Source organism: Megachile rotundata, chromosome 10 (genome assembly GCF_050947335.1).
Source record: "Megachile rotundata isolate GNS110a chromosome 10, iyMegRotu1, whole genome shotgun sequence".
Classification (NCBI taxonomy): domain Eukaryota; kingdom Metazoa; phylum Arthropoda; class Insecta; order Hymenoptera; family Megachilidae; genus Megachile; species Megachile rotundata.
The window spans coordinates 13414742-13437208 of NC_134992.1; the positions used below are offsets into that span (position 1 = coordinate 13414742).

The following is a 22467-nucleotide window of genomic DNA, read 5'->3' on the forward strand; positions in this document are numbered from 1 at the left end:
ATTGCGAATGTTAACATTGAAGCTGTTCAATTTTCATTCGATGGCAGATGCCCAAATCTAAAAAGGGTCGAATGTCAAGCTCGTGTTGAGTATTGCTAATTTATACCCGTCTTGAGCAGATTAATTGCATTTTGGTTACCTTTGTCCTTTAATTTTCGTGTACCTTAACAATTCAGTCTGTACGTATTATAATATGAAAATTTAACATTCTTTTATATGTTCGCTACATTCATTCTGTTTCGATCTAATAGAAAAAAATTATAGCAATTAAATGACAGTTCTTATATTGCTTCTTTTTACTGTGTTTTATATTGTAAAATAATTTCTTCATAACATTGTACCTGTATAAGTGACGAATATTAATTAAGTTCTAAAAACGTTTAAATTTCCTGTCAATTTTAATTCGGACGTTGTCCGATACGCACCACTGATGTCAGTAAATATATTTGATTAAATAAATATGCATTTTGAAATTGACCACAACTTTTGTTTATACTATAGACATAATTAAAATTTTGTCACTTGTATCAATAAATTTGGTACAAATTAATGAAGTAGGAATATATATTTAACGTGACATATGCTTATGAAAACTTGTGAGCTTTACAGAGTATTATAGTAATTGTATGACAGCAAACGATATTTGACCGATATTTTTAAGACTATCAATACTTCTGTTAATGTAAAGTGATACACAGTATGTGTCAGTTTAATTTTTGCTTGAAATTATTTAGAATCTAAATATTTAACAAAGTAAGGAACTATGCATAGAAACAGTATTTATTTACATTTTACAGGATACGTATAACATAACCTAAGTTTACTGAGCGGGTTTAATTTTAAATACAATCGCAAGAATGAATAATTCAATATTGATGCAAAAACAAGTAAAAGATAATGCGGAAGATTTACAAAAAGAATTTCTGGACATGAAAAATTGGGAGGAACAAATGAAGCGTAAAGATGAAGAACTGAGGAAAGAAGCAAGTGGCCAGGTAGAAACTGTTTGTTATTCAAGCAATAACTTCAGAATAACAATACTTATCTATTTATAGGCCATCTTACCACCTGTCAGAAGCAAACCTAAAAATAAAGCAAAGAATGCTCCCACAAAACAAAATGGAATTGACTCTAAAACAAAACGAATTAAATCTTATGATTATTCTGCTTGGGATAAATTCGATGTAGTAAGCTTTGATTATTATAACAGAAATAGATATAAGAGCCTAAGGATATAGACATCTAAAGATCAAGCATATTTTTATAGCATGAATTTTGTTATTAATGTTTTATAATGTTTTAAAGGATAAAGCATGTAAAGAGTTAGATAAAGAAGAACAGTCAGATGATTCTGAAGATGAAACTGTGTCCAAGGAAGAATTAGAAAAAGCTCACCAAGAAGCCACAAAACATAAAACTGAAGGCAATACTTTTGTACAACAGCAACAATGGACTAAAGCTATTTCATGCTACAGTGAAGCTATAAAAGTTTTTCCATATGATGCTGTGTTTTATGCAAATCGAGGACTTTGTCAGTTAAAGTTAAATAAGTAAGCATAATTCTTTATGTCTGTAAAATAGAGTAGGATGTCTGTAAGAATATGCACTTATTATGTTTATGCAGTTTTTACTCCGCAGAATCAGATTGCTCTGCAGCAATACAGTTGGATGAAACTTATGTAAAAGCATATCATAGGAGAGCAACAGCCAGAATGAATTTGAAACAATACAAAGAAGCTAAACAAGATTTAGAAAAAGTTTTAAAACTGGAACCTTCTAATAAAGAGGCCAAGACACTGCTTGCTAAAACTGAAAAACAAATTAAGGTTTCAGAAGTAAGTACATTTAAATGAATAACATGCTCACTTTAATTATGAATGTTATTAAATAATACTACTTTGTATAGTCACCTGCAGTAGACGAATGTACAAAAAAATTACCAGAAAAATCAATTGAAAAGGAGATTGGTAAAAAGATATGTACCAATACTGTATCAGAAACTCAAGCAGTAAATACTAAAAATATTAAGAATGAACTTTCCAATGACAATGAAACAGATATTAAAAATATTGAAGATAGTACATGTAGTATCTCTGTAGCTGATAAAAAAGATGGTGCAGAAGATGCTGCTATAATAAAGCAAGGAAGGGATTCACGTATTCCTGATTGGTTGCCAGAAAAAGATGATGTTGCTGTAATTGAACCCATTAAAAAGCCACCTCATTTACATTCAAAAGTAAGATTATATAATGAACATTTATCTAATATATGTGCTAATAATATTAATTATTTACAGAAATCATTAACAAGAATACCAGTTGAAGAAGTAGAATTTGGTACTCTTGAACATAATTATGATAAAGATAAGATAGAACATAATGAAAGTGAACCTGTATTGATTAAGGAAATTAGTACAGATAATAATGTTATAAAAAAGGATAATCCTGTTAAAAGTCCTGAAATTATAGAAAATATACCGCCAGTTCCTAAAACAGCTGTACAATTTATAATGAACTGGAAGACAATTAAATCATCCGAACTTAAATATAAATATTTAAAGGTGAAAATTAAATTTAATTATTAAAATTTGTTAGTGATGGAAGTTAATACAGCTACATGATCAAATTTCAGCAATTATATGGAAACTCGTTACATGAAATATTTCAAGACTCAATGGAATCAGATATTTTTAGTGAAATATTGGAAGTTTTGAAGACAGAATTTATTAAAAGAAAAGAGCAAATTATATTTTCTTATTTAAAAGATCTCAGCCAAGTTAAACGGTTTAGAGCACTTATCATGTTTATTAGTAATAGTGACAAAGAAAGTAAGTATTATTATATTAAATTTAAAAAATTTTGAATTGACTGTAGTAACGTTATATTTTGATATATTTTATATAAATTTTAGATTTAAGGATACTTTTCAAATATTGCAAAGAGGTTGAGAATGTTTCCCAAGAAGAACTTAAAACTGTAGAAGACAGATATGAAATATAAAAATAAAGTTGTGATATTTAATTCCGTTTAAAGTAAAGTAAAAATAAGTCATACAAGATATTTTAAGTTGTATATTTTGTACAAATGTTTTTATTTACATACACCCGAATAAACAGGAAAAAATTATATATATTATGTTACATTTTATTATTTTGTTATGTACAATATGCAAGTATGTTAGACATGACCATTTAGTAAGGTTTGTATTCGTTGATCGTTTTTCATAATTTGTAACTTAGCCTGACATATTTTGTCAAGTTGTGCTTTCATATTATGGTCAATTTCTTTCAACGTTTCCTTCATAGGGTCTATCAGCTCTTGTGTTTTTCTGTAAGTGTATAAATTAACTATACATGTAACACAATTTGAAATAACTAAAAGTATTCTTACATTTTTTCTATTTTTAACTGTTCATTTACTTGTTGATACTGATTTCTCCACTCCAACAATTCTTTTTGCATAATCTCCACATCTTCCTGCAATGATTATTGTAGGTATAATAACATTATGTTAAATAATATGTAAATAAAATATACCTGAAAATAATCTAATAATTTTCCAAGTGGATTTGTTGCTCTTGTTAAGGATTGTATTGTATTACGAAGTTTATCAATTTCTTTTGTAACTATGTCGCGCTTTGAACTTGTGTCCCATGCCTGAAATAAACTTTTCATGTAATAGGATACATCATAATAAAAGATGAGAAAAGTTATAAATGAAGTGTCCTTACAATATTTGTCTTTTTTGGTATCACATCTACATTTTCATTATTAACTAATTCTTTTTGCGTTTCTAATATTTGAGCAACAAGATGTCCATGTTCTTGTGTTAATTGATCATTAGCTTTATAGATATTACTATTTTCTAAGGAATCGCCACTACCTCCTTTTGTTTCCATTACTACCATATCTTCAGCATCGTCATCGTCTCTGGTATCAGCATTTTCTATAATAACGCTAATATTTCCCATTGGTGTTCTAAAAAAAATTTGGATGCATAACGTTGTACATTTTATCAACAAAAATAAATAAAAATTTGACATTTACGATATTTCTTCGTTAACAGTTAACTCTGCTTTCCCTCTTATTCTGGGTGCTGCAGGTCTAGCACTAATTGGTCTTGAGCTAGGTGGACGTAAAGAAGTTCTTGGCCTAGAGGCTGCTTCTGAAATACTGAAAATATAAAATTCAAGTTACCATAAAATATTGTAATTGTCAATTATTGTAAAAAATATTCATAGGACCTAATTACCTAACATCAATGTTTTCTAATTGAGATTTTTGAACCTCTGGTGCCCCTAGTTCAGATTTTATACCATTTTGAAAAGGAGTTTCATTACTTCTTATTTCATTTGTATTGAATTCTATTGGTTTTATATTTTCATCTGCTTTATTGTTCTCTGTGTTATTTGTAAATTTAGATTCTGAATGTACAGTGTCTATTGTATTTACTATTTGTTCTTGAGATTTATTGTTTTCATCATGTATTATTTGGTTTGATTTGTTTTCAGACTCTTTCAATTTTTTATTTTCATCTATTTTTTTATCTGAACTTGTTTGAGGAGTTACTGCTTCGGGTGAAGATACAGCAGATATTTTCTGTTTAGATCTAGCAGACGAGGGCTTTCTTCTCTGTGCAGATGAAGGAATTTTATTCTGGGCTGGCTGAAATATATATATTTATATTATATTTAAGTTGTATAACTTAAACCTCAGATGTTAGTTTACCTCAACCCGTGGAACCTCTTTAATTTCAGCATTTTTTTGAGATTCATGGTTTTCATTTGTATGCTTTTCTGTTTCATTTACAGCATTACTTGCACTGGGAACTCTTTTTCTCTGCTCTGAAGATTTTTCCTTATCTGTTGAAATTTTTTTTTGAGAGCTCTCTTTTGATGATTTCTTTTCTTCTTTCCCACCAGATGACTTACTCTTAGATTTACCTTTCACTAAATTTGTCTTATATTGTTCAATAGCTTCCTTGCTACTTATCTAATATGAAAAAATTGTTTAATTTCTTAATGTTCCAGAGTAAATACTTTAATGTTACAGTACCTTTTTATCCAAAGCTTTTCCGATTGCTTGTAGTAACTCATTTGTTTTAGTTGGTTCTTGACCAGAGACTATTTTACTAGCTCTTACAGTTAAATTAATACCTGTAGCTAGCTCTGAAATAATTATTAATATATTTAAATGAAGGAAGGTGTCATATTTCTCACAATACAAGAAATAGAAATCACACTTACTGACAACCTCGATCAACTTTGTTAAATAAGCAACTTTTGCCTCTTTGTTTTTGATGTTCTCAGAGTTTAGTTCCTCTTCTGTGAATAAACCATCCAAAAATCCCGTTTCATTGATGACCTGCGTACAATATCATTCATGTAAAACAGATATTAAACATTAAATATTTGAGATTACAACAAAAAGAGAAACGTCATTAAAATAAATAATTACTGCTGAAACAATATCATGAAGAAATCGAAACGGTGGTTTCTTCAGAAGTTTCTCTGTGAGCGGTGGTCTTTTAAAATACTTCCCAAGCAAATCTTGTGTCTTTTTGATCACTTCAGGCTTCACGTCTTCTGCCATTGTCATTTATAAGCAAAACCTGCCACAATGCACGTTTCTGTCTAATCTTGAACGCTTTGTGTAGCTTTAACTGTTACCTAGCAACTGTTGCATGACCGCCACATACAGTTGATTATAAGGTCAACTTTGATGAATATCTTTTCAATTACATGTCAATATAACCCACACAGAATTTATTAATTATAGAAGTAAAAATTGTTCTACATATCGTATTATAATAGATTCAGCGCATTTTGTTGGACGATTCAAAATTTTCGCCCTTAAATTTCGCGGGTCAATGGAACAGAGACATAACGCCACCTATGCTGCTCCTGGTACCAGGATAGCATAACGCGAGGAGGTGGCACAAAGTAATGAAATTGAATTACGCGCCAAAACCAAGCATGGCTCCACAATCCAAAATGGCGTCAGACCGAATAAAATCATATGCACGATGAAAAATAATTAATTACACATTTTCTGTGTATAATTCTTGCACTTTTAGAATTGAATGTCAAAGTACATGGTTTTATTGATTTTTATAAGCAGTTTCGCTACCATTCTGACTATCAGCAATTAATTATTATGATTGGAAATTTTTTCGACAGTTTTCTAATTTCTCATAACTAATTTATAGATTTTTATGATTGGAGAAGCATAATCTGGTTTTAGTTATTCTTATACATGTATAAAAATATAAGATTACGTTAATATTTAGATGTATCGATTTTTATTTATATGCCCAGGGCCCAAAAAATTTTTAGACGGCCCTGGTATACCTCCTTCGCTTTCCTGTTAGCCTGTTACTTTATTTTTAGTTCGGAATTCAAACCGCTAGATGGCGCTGACCAATTTTTTTTTAAATTTTTGTCTAACAGCATTTAAATTGTCAGTATACTTCTGTACACCGAAGGTGCGCCATTTATTATATTAACGATATTTAAAAATATAGTAGATCCAATATGGTCTTACATTTTTATTTAAGTGTTCAAAGCTCAGAATACATCCGTTCAGAATTTCTTCTCATAATAATTTTGTTAAATTTTAACTACACCTTTATAATGCAATACTAAATAGTATCAATCGGTGCAGTGATTGCTAATTTATAAATGTTCAAACTGTACTTACCTCAGCGACTCGTTCGTGAATTAATTGATCACCGATGAGGAAACGGATAAAAGCTTTACAACGTTATAAATGCAGAAAGTTCCTTTTTTTATTTAGTTTTACCTTTCTACGCGAAGCGGCATATTCTACAAAGTGCACACGCGTCGTGTTCTCATATAACATACAACCGGAATTGTTTATAGCTTTACAGCATCCTTCTCTTTATACGGTTTTATCTCTTTATTAGTCTTTCGTTTAATTACCTAGCCCTGTCGTTGAACTTGCTGCGCTTTCATCTCGAATTACGAGGTAATCGCGTTTTATAACGAGTTTGAATCTTAATACGGTGTTTTTGATTTTACTTTTTTGACAGTCCTATGGAAAGTTAGAAAAGAATAATCGCTGAACGGCAAGGTTATATACAGAAACTAAACTACAGTGAATAAATGAAAACTATCATGTCTAGATTACTAGTCATTTCACTTTATTAGAATACGTCAGTTTCTTTGACTTGTTAAAATTAAATATTAATAATAACTACAGAGTAATATGGCATCGTACCGCTCGCAAATCGAAATCGCAGAACCGCTTGCAAAATAATTTCATTACGCGAATCATGTAACTGACATTAAAATCATCCGGAACTCGTAAAATGTCTACATCGGTATCATTACGTATACACTTGTTGATGTCTCGTTCCAAAGACGCGCGCGAAACGGGGATAAAAATAATTTAATTATAAATTACCTTAACGGACTTACGGTATATCCTACAATATTGCAGTCAATAATACGTGTTCGACGATTGATACTAATATTACATACAATTTACGATTGTTTTCCGTGTCGTAGTACAATGATCGCTTTAATTTCACTTTTTTTCTATCATTGAAAATTTTATCAACGCATTGATCGCCACAGTAGACACAGTTACACCTAGTATGGTACACCAGGAATAATAATTAATTAATGTTTTAAACTAATACTTTGATTTGTTATTTCAAATTATTTTAATCTTGTTTCTTATTTAACTGAGTCATAACTTAGATCATTGATATCTACTATGACAGTCCATTTATTAATCTAATTGTAAAGTGGATCCTTGAATAATTTTCTAATAAATTAGTTCTTACATTTACTGTGACTTTGTGCAGGACATTACTTGTAAATTAATAGTCTAATGTCAGACAATTCCAACACGGTCAAAGGCAGATATTGAATTTTTTTAAAGAGAACTCATGCTCATATGAAGGACAATGAAAAACAATAGATCTTGACTTTAAATATTTCACTGATAAGTATATCAGTGGGAGGTCACAGTAAATCAAACAACTTTTCCTTCCAGTGGAAATCAATAAAAAAGTACGGAGTCAGTAAGCGATCAAACTATACAGCCTTCTATATTCTAGCCTCTATTTCTCAGATCCTAAAACAGTTTCATCCTTATCTTTCATAGCTTCTACGGCACATAAATATCCTTGTATGTCAAAGATCCTGTCTTAGTCATAGAAGAATCTAGACAATCATCTTAGCCTCTATCATCGAATCCTTATGTGTGGTGTTTCAAGTTCTAGCAATTATTTCCTTCGTATTGTATTCATCTACCACTTAGTTCATTACACCTTTGCCAATAGGAGTACAATAAAATACAGGTGGAATTTCTATAACTCTTTACAAATGTGCTTTCTAAGTACAAGTCAAATTAACCCTTCTGTTATGTTCATACAAACTAACATGAAACAGTAGTTTAATGGCTATGCTGTTTTTTAACTTAAGGTAGAAGTTAACCCTTAACACTCAAATCTTTTCTGCTTAAAACAGTTTAGTTAAAAAATTTGCTGAATTAATTTAAGATTATTATTTCTTCATTATTAATTATTACTATTGTCTTCTTCACTATACACCATATATATAATATTATAAATTCAGTTAAAAAATATTTATTTTAAATTGTTCTATCAAACTGAAGTTGAGTGAGTCACCTTTCAAGTGCAAAGGGTTAACTTAAGTAGTGAAAAATAATGGAAAATAATATGTTAAATTTCTATAATGGTAACACAGCAGAAGGGTTAACTGTCATTGCCTAAAACATTCATGAAATTTGAAAACTGCTACTTTGCAATAATTACAAGAAAGAAATCCCTAAAATTTTCCATCACTCCACGCACAACTTTCTTTTTCCATTCGATTATTTTAAATTTCTTTATTCAGGATGTTTCCACATGGTTGTACCACACCGATGTTGGTCAACTTCGGCCTCTTCGAGGCAGTCTTATCCTCGTCTTTCTTCAACAACTCCTCTATCGAATAAGGATTCCTTTTTCTCTGAGGTTGCACCGGTCTTTCTTCGACCGTTGCTTCTTTGGCCATGCTGCTCTGTTCGTTTCCGGTTTCCGGCATCCGTGGGGACGCGGTGCTCTGTTTCTGACTGGTTGTCGGAGATGGGCTCTGTCGATTTTCGAAGCTTCCGGAGGAACCGGATGTGCTGTGTCTCACGAAGGCGCTACGATCGCTTCCGATTTTTTGACCGAGTTCCAGGATAATTGGCGAATTCTGGAACGGTTTGTAGTGATCCTGCGATTCAGTGTTCTCATCCAGATCGCTTTTGTCCAGGGAATCGTCGCTTCCTGCCATAGAACTGGAGCTGGACTTCAAGTCAACCTGGTTCGTTGATCCGTTTTGTTCTGACAGACGATCCACGTCTAACGATCTGAAAAGATTAATAAGGTAGGTTATTTTGAGGTTATTTTTTAAAGGCGGGAAAGGTGTTTCGATAGACGCTTATGAAACAAGGTTTTGTCTACAGATTCAAATACCATGATATAGAGAAGAAAACAAAATGGCGGCGAGGCTAAATGTCAGTCCACTTGAAATATGGAAACTATGAAGGTACAAGGAAAATAAGTTAGTGCAGTCATAAAACGATAAATGTATGAATTAAAAAAAGTAAGTAAAAGCAAGTAAAATGTTCAGGTACTTCCTAACAATTTTCTTACTACAAAACCTACCGCATCAACTATAATTAATGTAATTTATTACATAGAGAAAATTGCACGTAATAATTAGAATAGGGTATAATCTACTTTGAACTTGTTTTAGAAATGATCCGTATTGACAGAATCGAAGAGAAGAAATTTTCTCCCAGGAGTGAATAATGTATGAAAATAAATAAAACTTGTTATTCCGTTAAAGAAATATTAAATATACTCACGTGAAAGCATACATTCCGTGATGCAAGTGTAAAGTTGTTGCTCGATAAAGGGACGAGTACAAACTTGGATTCCACGATGCAGCGCTGGTGTTACCGGAAGTCGTGGAAGTGTGCAATTGTCCCAGATTTCCGGGATAGAACAACTGGTAATCCGTTCGCATCAGTGTATCTGAGGATCGGAAAATGCGATGCGTTAATTAACGATTTCGAAATTTTGTAATTTTTTTTTTGATTGTGAATTCGTTACTTTGTGGTTTAGTTAATTAGCAATTTTAATTTATAATAATACTTGAAAATTTGTAGTTTTGCAAATTTTAATTTTGTAAATTTTGCAAATTTATGGCGGCAATTTTGAATTATGTAAATTTCTTAATTCGTTTAATTTTTAATTTCGTGACTTCCATTGTGTACTGTGAATTCTTACATTCAATATACGTCTTATTTTTAACTTATTTATATTTTTTACTGATACATTTAAACTTATTATTTTTATTATTATTATATTTAAATTTATTAAATTATTTAATAATTTAAATAATTAAAGTAAGAAAATATGTTTTACGTAACATTGTATTAAACAACCACAAAGTATCAAATTTTACTAGAAATATGAATGAAATATAAATGCAAGCCGAGTGTAAAATAAAACGAATATGAACTGTCTGGCGATAAAATTCCATCGTGAGGCATAAATTTCGTGATACAGTTCTGTAGAAAAAGGGAACAACGTCATAGATAATTTAAGGCATAAACGAGGTAAATTGTGAAGCAAATTTTGAGTTCGAGGGGTTGCGTGTCTGCTTCTGACGAGTCAATCGGCCACAGGGTATTTTGCGGATTCCTTCGCTTTTTTCTTTCTTCTATCCTTCTCGACTTTTTCTTACCGAGCCACCGCCGTTGCATTTCTGCAAGCGTCTCTCGATCCATAGAATCGTAACGACGCGAAAAAACGAAGAAAAATTTTGACTGTGATTCCGAGATACGGACAGATGTTTAGAGGATCATTAACCGGTAATGACGCACTCACGACGCAGCTTTCCTTCGTATAATGACTACCGACTTGAATGCGGATCGATGTTAAACGCGAGTTGTTAGTCTCGAGATCGACACTTCCGAGTGATTAGTGCAAGTTAATCGAACAGGTTCGTGATCGATCTTCCGCAATTATCATCGCGTGTTGGGTTTTCGCTATCTAACAACATTTTTAGTTTCGATTGTTTGAATAATTTCACTGCAATTTTGGACAGATTTTATATTTTAAAATTGATTTAAGATTTTATATTTTTAATATAATTATTAAATTTGATTTAGTATGAGGATTACTAATATTAATTTCCATTTTTAGGACAAATTCAACGTCCACTTTCAAGATAGAAATGCAACTTCCACTTTCAAGATAAGAATGCAACGTCCACCTTCAAGATTAAAATGCAACGTCCACCTTCAAGATTAAAATGCAACATCCACTTTCAAGATTAAAATGCAACATCCACCTTCAAGATATAAATGTAAAATTTACCTCCATTGGAGACATTTGGAGAAACTTGCGAGGGATAACTGCTGGATGAACCACTCTCGATGCCTGTGTGGTCGGTGTGAAGTCCTCCACCCCGAAGAATTCTATTCACCGAGGAAACAGACGGTAGACTCTGAGGATCGCAAGCTCCTTGTCGCGCGAGTTGTTCACGGATTTCCCAGGCGAACATCGTTGGTTGTTCTTGCTTCATGCGGAGGATCTTTTTGACAACCGTTGGCGTGGCCACTTGCTGCAAAACCAATTTCAATTCTTACAATTCGAGTCAATCTTTTATTAAAGATAATATACAAAGTATTAATCTAGTAATACTGCTTTTTTTTGTACAAGACTTCACTTGTTTGTTTTATTGTTACATAAAATGAATTAATGAAATGAACTAATAGAATGAAACAATACAATGAACTAATGAAATGAAACAATAAAATGAACTAATGAAGTGAAATAATAAAATGAACTAATGAAGTGAAATAATAAAATGAACTAATGAAATGAAACAATAAAATGAACTAATGAAGTGAAATAATAAAATGAATTAACAAAATGAAAGAATAAAATGAACTAATGAAATTGAAAGAATAAAATGAACTAATGAAGTAAAATAATAAAATGAATTAACAAAATGAAAGAATAAAATGAACTAATGAAATTGAAAGAATAAAATGAACTAATGAAGTGAAATAATAAAATGAATTAACAAAATGAAAGAATAAAATGAACTAATGAAATGAAAGAATAAAATGAACTAATGAAATTCATTTAATGACATCAAATAAAATTATTATTAGAATACAAATTTTCTTGTGGACAAACATTATGTTAAAATAAAATGGTTATCATTGGTAACTTTTACACTAATTGAACAGTTGTTTAACAAAAAATATTTTCATTTTATTGTTAAAGTTTAACATTGTATATCTAACAAGTAACATTGTATTTGTGATGTAATAATAAATTGTTATTAATATTTGAACTTAATATTATTAATATTATGAATGTTACTAGTTTTAGTTTACTTTATTATTGTTAATATTATTAGTCATTATCAGTATCTATTATGAATATCATTAGTTTTAATCTTCATAATTAAACAATTTCTATATCAACATATGTATTATAACAAGATCTGCAATAAAAGTAAAGTAAGAATACTATTAATCTTAATTTTTACAATGAAACAGTTTCTATATCAATATATGCATTATAATGAGATCTGCAATAACTGTAAAGTATGAATATTACTAACTTTAATCTTCATAATTAAACAATTTCTATATCAACATATGTATTATAACAAGATCTGCAATAAAAGTAAACATATACGTGATCACCTTATAAAGAAACGTTCAAAGTATTGGTGTTAAATAATTACTATATTCCTCCAGACTAAATTTGTCAATTTGAACGACTATACTTAAAGATCTCCAGGGATAATGACGGTCTTAATTGGCCATCAAGCTAAATTTGGCTGCACATAAATTAAAGGAGTAAGCACGTGGAATCAAAGGATACAATGTAGCGAGTTTCGCAACTGATGATCTTGAAAGGGGAGATCAAGGGAAGATCGCAGTCATGTGTATTCGAAACTTCAACGTACATCCTTCTTGATTCTCCCTGAGATATGATGCGATGTTATCGATTCAATATCGTCTTCAGACTTACATCAATTTCAACTCTGCTGCCTTTTTAATTCAAGTTTTATTGTTTTTGATCACTGTAATGAGGGATACTTCTTGAGATATATAGGGAGCCTTGGCAGTTAGGTTTGGGGTTTTTAGGAGGTAAAAAGGGTTTTGAGGTTTTTGGACTTTGGAATGTTGGGTTATTGGTATTTTAGAAGTGTGGAATTTGGGAATTTGGGGATTTGGGAATTTGGGAATTTGGGAATTTGGGAATTTGGGAATTTGGGAATTTGGGGATTTTGGAATTTGGGGATTTTGGAATTTGGGGATTTGGGAATTTGGAAATTTGGGAATTTGGAAATTTGGGAATTTGGGGAATTTGGAATTTGGGGATTTTGGAATTTGGGAATTTGGGAATTTGGGAATTTGGGGATTTGGGAATTTGGGAATTTGGGAATTCGGGAATTTGGGAATTCGGGAATTTGGGGAATTTGGGGAATTTGGAATTTGGGGATTTTGGAATTTGGGAACTTAGGAATTTGGGAATTTGGGAATTTGGGGATTTGGGAATTTGGGGATTTGGGAATTTGGGGATTTGGGAATTTGGGGATTTGGGAATTTGGGGATTTGGGAATTTGGGGAATTTGGAATTTGGGGAATTTGGGGATTTTGGAATTTGGGGATTTTGGAATTTGGGGATTTTGGAATTTGGGGATTTTGGAATTTGGGGATTTTGGAATTTGGGGAATTTGGAATTTGGGGATTTTGTAATTTGGGGATTTGGGAATTTGGGAACTTAGGAATTTGTGAATTTGGGGATTTGGGAATTTGGGGAATTTGGAATTTGGGAATTTGGAAATTTGGAAATTTGGAATCTCCAAATCCCTAAATCTCAACTTCTCAAATTTCCCTACCATCATCCCTCAAATCCCCAAACCCCGTCCTCCAAATTCCCCACCCCCCAACTTCCACCTCCAATAAGCAAAGTGAAGAACTAACATCCAAAGTCCTTCCGAAGGTTACCTCCAGCCTTCACGTCCGTGCAACGGTCCCATGTCGACCGTTGCCAATCATTAGCCCGTTCATTTTTCCTTCCGGCCGTGAGTTAGCGCTATCTCATCGACAAATTAACGCGAAAGTGGTCACAGTGTCGTCGAAAGGGGCAGCCAACGAGCGGCATGGTGTCGGCCATATGTCGTTCACAGGTGAAACACGTCGGCTGGTGGAATCAGATAACGGGAAGGTCTCAGAGGTAGGTGGGTAATGCGTACCGCACTTTATTACAGTTTAGCCCCGGTTTACAGAAGAGGGGGTCTCATCTGCTTCTCGCTGTTCCGGGCCCCTTCGTACTGGGACCACTCAGTGGTGCTCAATCTGGCCACCGTTCATTTGACTTGCTAATGAACGACCAGCAACCCGGATAATTTTATGCTAACGCGATGGAAATGTTATTCCGCGTACAGATTTTCGAGATTGCTGATTTCTTAAGGCTGCACAACACATGGGGAACGATATGGTTCAAAGAACAAACGGGGTACTGCTTTTTCTATGCTGGGGGTATAAATTCCTATGTACTTTTATCCTTGTTTTATGCTGATTTATGCTTAGGTTGATTAGAGATACTTCTTGACACCTTTGGTAGCTAGCATTTTTTTTAAATATTTATTTAGATTATTAGTTAGTTGGAGTTGGTTCATCAATCGCATTGTGCTGTAAAAGGATGTTCTTTCAATCTAAATATCTTCATGTAGCCACATCTGGCAATTATAGTCCTAACTCACAAAGAGTTGATCCAGACATTCAGTCAAACAGCTCATACATTTACAGGAACTCAAAATGATAGCTGGTTTATCTAACTATATATTGCATTGCGTTGTACAAGGTTATACTATGACCTTTCCATCGGAACATCTTCATGTAGCCGCATCTGACAATCCATAGTCCTAACTCATAAAGAGTTGATCCAGACACTCAGTCAAACAGCTCATACATTTACAGGAACTCAAAATGATAGCTGGTTCATCTAACTATATATTGCACCTCGTTGTACAAGCATATTGTACTATGTCCTTTCAATCTGAACATCTTCATCTAGCCACATCTAGTAACCTACAGACCTAACTCACAAAACATGTCACATGTTACAGGACTTATTTAGAGTTGATCCAGAGAGATGATCAAAGTGTGGACAAAAATGATGTGGATGAAGTACCCATTCAAGTGTCCAGACAGTAAGTCCATCAGTATCCACAGACAGAAATTGATGAAAGGATTAAGGAGCTGTCTATGCGCTCAAATGATGTGGTCCTCCACTTAAATGGACAGTGAATTTAAGTGTATAAGCAGTAAATGAATAAATACGTCCAAGTACTCAATAATGTGATAAGTTCTATATTTGAGTGGATGTGGATTTAAGAGTCCAAGCAAGTGATTAAATACATCCATGCACTCAAATGATGTGGTCCTCCACTTAAACGAACAGCGAATGTAAGTGTCTAAGCAGTGAATGATTAATTACGTCCAAGCACTCAAATGTGATAAGTTCTATATTTGAGTGGATGTGGATTTAAGTGTCTAAGCAAGTGATTAAATACATCCATGCACTCAAATGATGTGGTCCTCCACTTAAATGAACAGTGAATGTAAGTGTCTAAGCAGTAAATGATTAAATACGTCCATGCATTCAAATGTGATAAGTTATATATTTGAGTGGATGTGGATTTAAGAGTCTAAGCAAGTGATTAAATACATCCATGCACTCAAATGATGTGGTCCTCCACTTAAATGAACAGTGAATACAAGTGTCTAAGCAGTGAATGATTAAATACGTCCATGCATTCAAATAATGTGATAAGTTCTACATTTGAGTCTACGTGAATATAAGTGTCCAAGCAAGTGACAACGTCCCATAGTCAGAAATCGATCAAACCTACAAGGTGCATTGAATGCCAGCGATATGGGAGCACCACTGGTGGGCAGAACGTTTAATGGGGGGCAGCCGAGCCGTTCGCCTAATAGTTTCAGAGGGTTAGGACAAGCATCGCGTGTTCCCGGGAGCATCTCAGATTCTAATCTGACACTTCCGTCGTCATTGCCACAATTACCGGCGACCCACGATATACGGTGTGTCCTAATGTCTACCCTGTCGCGCGTACCCTTGAGCGGACAACGCGTACACAGGGCCGACGGTCTCTTTCGTGTGCGTGTTGGCACACCACAAAGGAAATTGGCCGGTTCGCATGGACATCTGGCGCTAAACGTTAGATAACGTAAACTATCGAACAGGTTGACCGACTCCGGTAATTACCGATGGGGGGATGCCGCTTTTGATACTCCAGTTGTCTGTCAGTGACAAGACGCTAACACGTGCGGTGATGTTAACGTCTTTCAATGCGCGCTCTTGTTCTTTGCCTTCGCTTTTGAAGGGGAGATTGGGTGATGGTTCGTTGAATTTTGGGAGTGTGGAAGTTTTGGAGGTTGGGATATGTTTGTGGGTTTGGGACTTAGGGAGTTTTAGAGGTTGGGGTTTTTGGAAGAGTGGGAGTTTGGAAGTTTGAGAGGTTGGGGTATTTGGAAGAGTGGGAGTTTGGAAGTTTGAGAGGTTGGGGTATTTGGAAGAGGGATTTTGGAAGTTTGAGAGGTTGGGGTATTTGGGAGAGTGGGACTTTGGAAGTTTGAGAGGTTGGGGTATTTGGAAGAGTGGGACTTTGGAAGTTTTAGAGGTTGGGGTATTTGGAAGAGTGGGACCTTGGAAGTTTGAGAGGTTGGGGTATTTGGAAGAGTGGGACTTTGGGAGTTTGATAAGTTGGGGTATTTGGAAGAGTGGGACCTTGGAAGTTTGAGAGGTTGGGGTATCTGGAAGAGTGGGACTTTAGAAGTTTGAGAGGTTGGGGTATCTGGAAGAGTGGGACTGTGGAAGTTTGAGAGGTTGGGATATCTGGAAGAGTGGGAGTTTGGAAGTTTGAGAGGTTGGGGTATTTGGAAGAGGGATTTTGGAAGTTTGAGAGGTTGGGGTATTTGGGAGAGTGGGACTTTGGAAGTTTGAGAGGTTGGGGTATTTGGAAGAGTGGGACTTTGGAAGTTTTAGAGGTTGGGGTATTTGGAAGAGTGGGACCTTGGAAGTTTGAGAGGTTGGGGTATCTGGAAGAGTGGGACTTTGGGAGTTTGATAAGTTGGGGTATCTGGAAGAGTGGGACTTTGGAAGTTTGAGAGTTTGGGGTATTTGCAAGTTTGAGATTTGTGCAATTTGAGAGGTTAGGATATTTAGAAGAACGGGGTAAAGTTGAGAGGTTAGGATATTTGCACGTTTGGGATTTGGAGAGTTTGAAAGATTGTCACGTTCAGTATTTTGGGACTTGGGGTATTTGAAAGTTTGGGACATTTACAACTTTGGAAGCTTGAGTGTTTGAGACATCTGCAAGTTTGGGACTCGGGATGTTTGAGACTTTAGTATGTCTAGAACTCTGGTATTTGTTGAGCTTGAGAATTGTGGTCTCTGATATTCAAGTATCTCTGATACTCTGGTACTGCAAGATTTATGGGACTCTGTTATACAAAACTCCATGAAACTTTGTTATTTTTATATTGTCACCTATTTATATCTTTCAAATTATGCAGTCTATACAGCTATACACTTTACAAAGCCTTGGCTGCACAAATTATTGTATTGAAAAGTGATTGTAAAATATTACGATAAAAAATTTCTGTATATATAAACAAAAAATTGTACAAGCAATTAGAAAGACAACAACACATTATCAAGACGAAAATTTATATAATAATAATAAGTTTGATCGACAAACACGATGAACACAGATGCAAGATTGCTCCCTGTTTGTTTTCTTCGTCCCGTGACGTTTTATCGCCTATTACTGAATCATGCATCGGGAAATAAATACCCATCGAGCAAAAAGCTCGAGCACGGTTCATCAGTGTACTCGTGCGAGATCTTAATTACCAGATAAATAGTAAAGCTTCCGATCGACGAGCTAGAATCGAGGAAACGAATGTCCACACGCGAGAATATTTATGGTGCTTTCTTGGAGAGAAATCTGTTGGTTGTATCAGACAAAATCAACCGTGCTAAATAAATAAATATCTTCCAAGATTTATTATATTTCACTATATATGTGCTTTTGTGCTGTACAAATTGATTATCGTGAATTGTTAATTGATATTTTGCGAGGTTCTTTTTGGGGAAGTCGGCCATTTTGTGGAGAATGAGGTTACGTAGTATAATACGATTTTATTTGATATGTAGTATAATACGATTTTATTTAATATCTGTAAGATGGTGGAAGATTTAGTGGTTAATTAGTAAATTTGAAGTATTGGGACTTTTTCTGAATTTTCCGAATAATTGCACAGACTAAAATTGTTTAACTTCCTCGAATAATTCGAATTTCAATAAAACCCTAAAATTTTAATATCCAACTCCCATAATTTTCACCAAAATGATACACCAGAGAACATAACACTTAACAAAATGAATTGCTCGAAGGTACAAAGGAATTCCAAGAAAGTAACAGAATTTTTTCGATAAATGATGGGTGAAGTTTCAAGGTGTGCAAGAGAGACAGGTGTAACGGTATACATACGTGGTTAAACAAACGCGGAAAAGGACTATGGAGGGCGAAGATCGTGCGATTTTCTTGCTTCCACTTTATTATCGGACTTTCGACGGGGCGTACATTTTTCATGAGACAATTTTCTGTGCCGTGATGCGAGTTCATTATCTGGCGCGTATCGTGTTGCTGCGAGCACCGATGGATGTATGTACACGGCAAAGATAACGATGAAAATACTGGGACGTTATACACCGTACCAAGAACACGTGTAGATCGACGATAGTTTGACAATTAATTCGCAAATTGATCGATCGATTAGAAAATTATTGGCGCGTGGCGAACTTTCGGGAGTTGAATTTTAAGAGGCGCAGTGTTTCTTTAATCATTAATTCTATAATTATAAATTTACTCCAAAAGTGTGACAATAAATCTCTAAAAGTATTAAATTTATTAATCTCTAAAATATTAAATTTAACTCTAAAGTTTAAAAATTATTTAAAAAATTTTGAAATATGTTTTAATTAGTACGTGCATATATATTTATAAATTCTGTTTAAAAATAAGTAATGGAATTAGTAATTTGTTGTATAATCTGAAGGTCATAATTAAATTCTTACATTACTGATGGTATTCAAGCGTATGTTTCACGTAAGACGTTGATGCGAGACATGTCTGACATATGAACGACTTGTACTCCTTGAAGCGGTAGAGATTAAATCTGTGAAACGATTCGCCTTCATGCATGGTGCATTCAAAATGATTTTGCCAAGTTATGAAGCAAAATTGTATCATATATTGCATTTTATCACATTATTATTTTGTTGTCGTTTCTTTGGTAATTAATTATTTTACCAATTCATCATTTTATTATTTTACCAATTGATAACATTGTCATTTTATTAAATCACATTATTATTATATTACTGAGGTATTTTTTTATTTTAATATTTCATCATTTTATTAATTTATTGTATTATCAATTCATCATGAAAATATTTGTCGACTGTATCATTTTATCATATTACTATACCACTTTATTACTTAATTACACTCTCTTGTTATATTACCATTTCACTACTTACTCAACTATCTTGTTATATTGCCGTTCTGCTACTCTTTGCTATATCCACATATAACTATTTATATAATTTATATAATAATTGTAATTGTCTCATTATATTGCCGTTCTTGTTACTCTTTGCTATATCCACATATTATTATCATAGAGCTATTTATATAAATTATATAATAATTGTAATTGTCTTATTATATTGCCGTTCTACTACTCTTTGCTATATCTCCATATTATCACCATACAACTATTTATATAACTTAAATAATAATTGTAATTGTCTTATTATATTGCCGTTCTACTACCATTTGCTATATCCACATATTATCACCATACTGCTATTTATATAGCTTATGAAATAATTGTAATTGTCTTATTATATTGCCGTTCTACTACTCTTTACTACATCCACATATTAACACCATATAACTATTTATATAATTTATATAATAATTGTAATTGTCTTATTATATTGCCGTTCTGCTACTCTTTGCTATATCTCCATATTATCACCATACTGCTATTTATATAACTTATATAATAATTGTAATTATTTTATTATATTGCCGTTCTACTACTCTCTGCTACATTCACATATTATCACCATACTGCTATTTATATAACTTATATAATAATTGTAATTGTCTTATTATATTGCCGTTCTGCTACTCTTTGCTACATCCACATATTATCACCATGCAACTATTTATATAACTTATATAATAATTGTAATTGTCTTATTATATTGCCGTTTTACTACTCTTTGCTATATCCACATATTATCACCATATAGCTATTTATATAACTTATATAATAATTGTAATTGTCTTATTATATTGCCGTTTTACTACTCTTTGCTATATCCCCATGTTGTCACATACAATTATTATATAATTTTATTTTTATAATTTTTTATAATTTTATTATTTTATAATTCATATAATAATTGTAATTATACATACAACTATTTATTCATATACCATACGTTGTACATTTCACCATATGTTCCTATCTCATTTAACAACTCCAGCATCCACACCATCTAACCTAACCACACAACCCGTTCAAATCATATAAAATTCCAAAAACAGATTGAACACATCCCATCTACGTAAATAGAAGAAACACGATTTGTCTTGCGTCTCGACTATTTTGGCATCGCCGTGACTAAAACGAACACGGTGCAATAATGGCCGTTGATGACGATCGTTTACATGCGCTCGTAATCGTGGCCGTGCACAGACAGAATTTAAATATGCTCGTCGGTGTTTTGTGGCCGGAGTTAAAGAAGCCGCGGCTCGCGATTCAACGTCGGGGTCGTTGTACGCCAACCCGGCGTTATTAAAATAAATTCATTAAGCCGAAACGGCTGATCGCGGCTCGTGTTCCCGTGCCGGGGCCACGGCTCGTACGAAGAAATTCTTCGTGTAGGCAGCGTGCAATTATATTGTCATTAGTGACGTCACACGCGTAATACAACACTCGCGAGACGAGTGGCCCCGCTTCTTTGTCGGTCCGCGTTATTCGCACGCGGTTTCGTGGGATGCATCTGGAGATAATCCACCTTGCCACCCTGTGGCCCTTGATTATCGAACCGGACGAGGGATACCTCGCATCGGGACTCGTTAGCTCGCCATTTTCCTACAAAGGTGTTTCAAGGGCACAGTGCCGGAGATAGTTTACTTTGCCCCCCGTGTTAAACCAATCTTAAACTTGAGAACAAATATCTCTTTTTTAGTATTTGTTAATAATTGTAGCAAATGTAAATATTTTATGGTAAAGTATTACAGTAAATACAGGATGTCTAACAATTAGTGTAAGTCCTTGAAATGGGAGGTAGCTGACGTGATTCTGAATAAGATTTCCCTTTGCAGAAATCGGATCTGAAGCTTCGTTTTCGAATTATTAAGGAAAAACACAGGACCAATCAGAGCGCGAGTCACGTGCGCAGGCGCGAGACAAGCTCCGCCCTCGCGCTCCGATTGGTCCGTGTTTTTCCTTAATAATTCAAAAACGAAGCTTCAGAGCGAATTTTTGCAAAGGGAAAAGTTGTTCAGAATCTCGAACCCCACCACCCAAGACCGAGAGTTACACTAGTTGTGAGACACCCTGTATTTGGAAGTTGAGGGTGCGAATATTTAACCGCTTAACCTCTAATTCTCTACCCCATTTTTGCAAAGGGAAATCTTACTCAGAATGACATCTACTACCTCCTTCAGGGACCTGCTAATTGTGAGACACCTTGTATACATTATAGTGCAGCAATAAATAGTATGACAGCGAAGTGTATCAACTTCTTTAACAATTGAGTCCAACTGTAACCATCTGATGTTTCACTAAATTCCAATTTCCAGAATAATTTAAAACGTTGACACAAATATCTCAAGGCATCCATTTCCATATGTGTAATCACCATAAAGACATTCGAGTGCACGTGTCTCGCCATAAACTTTCGAAATCTTTCGTGACACCGTTGATTCGATCATAATTGAACGATCGAACCTCCCTTCGGGAGGAGTTCGTTACGGCGAGCAAAAAAAGAATAATCGATTAACATGAAGACGTCGTAAATAAAGAATTTGAAATTCAAATCGGACAGGCATTAAACAAGCGAGACATCGTCACCGGGAATTCACTTTTCTCGTAAAGGAGAGTCTAAAGAGGGCTAAGTGCGTCTAATTTCACTCGTTCTCGATCCGAACGATCAACTTTACGATCTTTAATTTACCTACTTTCTTTTTATTCCTGTCCTCAAATTGGCGCACGGTGGACGTCGGAATTTTCGG

At 33.8% G+C, this 22467-nt stretch overlaps 3 protein-coding genes and 1 long non-coding RNA gene across 7 annotated transcripts in view; 2 read left to right on the forward strand and 2 right to left on the reverse strand.

The window, feature by feature from the left end:
* The first annotated feature begins 47 nt into the window (after positions 1–47).
* spag (RNA polymerase II-associated protein spaghetti) lies at positions 48–3127 on the forward strand. Of its 2 annotated transcripts, none has more exons than XM_012289784.2 (9): positions 48–179; positions 798–995; positions 1056–1187; positions 1306–1550; positions 1625–1835; positions 1907–2236; positions 2297–2560; positions 2632–2827; positions 2911–3127. In XM_012289784.2, exons 2-9 carry the CDS (start codon positions 858–860, stop codon positions 2997–2999), a joined length of 1605 nt encoding a protein of 534 aa, XP_012145174.2. In that variant the 5' UTR covers positions 48–179; positions 798–857; the 3' UTR covers positions 3000–3127. The 2 variants fall into 2 exon arrangements, with proteins under 2 accessions (XP_012145174.2, XP_012145173.2); XM_012289783.2 differs by lacking the exon at positions 48–179 and adding an exon at positions 505–697.
* On the reverse strand, positions 3056–5766 carry IFT54 (intraflagellar transport 54). The gene is made up of 10 exons (XM_012289781.2): positions 5456–5766; positions 5245–5362; positions 5054–5166; positions 4727–4990; positions 4251–4663; positions 4046–4171; positions 3730–3976; positions 3536–3655; positions 3390–3475; positions 3056–3327 (listed from the first exon to the last, which is right to left on the reverse strand). Exons 1-10 carry the CDS (start codon positions 5594–5596, stop codon positions 3177–3179), a joined length of 1779 nt encoding a protein of 592 aa, XP_012145171.2. The 5' UTR covers positions 5597–5766; the 3' UTR covers positions 3056–3176.
* A 1371-nt stretch (positions 5767–7137) lies between these two features.
* The window catches only part of Poxn (paired box pox-neuro), a 140384-nt gene continuing 125054 nt past the window's right edge, over positions 7138–22467 (reverse strand). For both annotated transcript variants that reach the window (XM_076536568.1, XM_076536567.1), the window contains exons 4-6: positions 11406–11652; positions 9887–10055; positions 7138–9385 (exon numbers count right to left, since the gene is read on the reverse strand). In XM_076536568.1, coding sequence (XP_076392683.1) covers positions 8869–9385; positions 9887–10055; positions 11406–11652 — 933 coding nt within the window. In that variant the 3' untranslated portion in view covers positions 7138–8868. The remainder of the gene's footprint in view (positions 9386–9886; positions 10056–11405; positions 11653–22467) is intronic.
* LOC143265288 (uncharacterized) lies at positions 9213–11428 on the forward strand. Of its 2 annotated transcripts, none has more exons than XR_013039702.1 (4): positions 9213–9339; positions 9418–9621; positions 9775–11028; positions 11232–11428. It is a non-coding gene; the product is annotated as an uncharacterized LOC143265288 (long non-coding RNA). The 2 variants fall into 2 exon arrangements; XR_013039703.1 differs by having other exon boundaries at positions 9775–10032.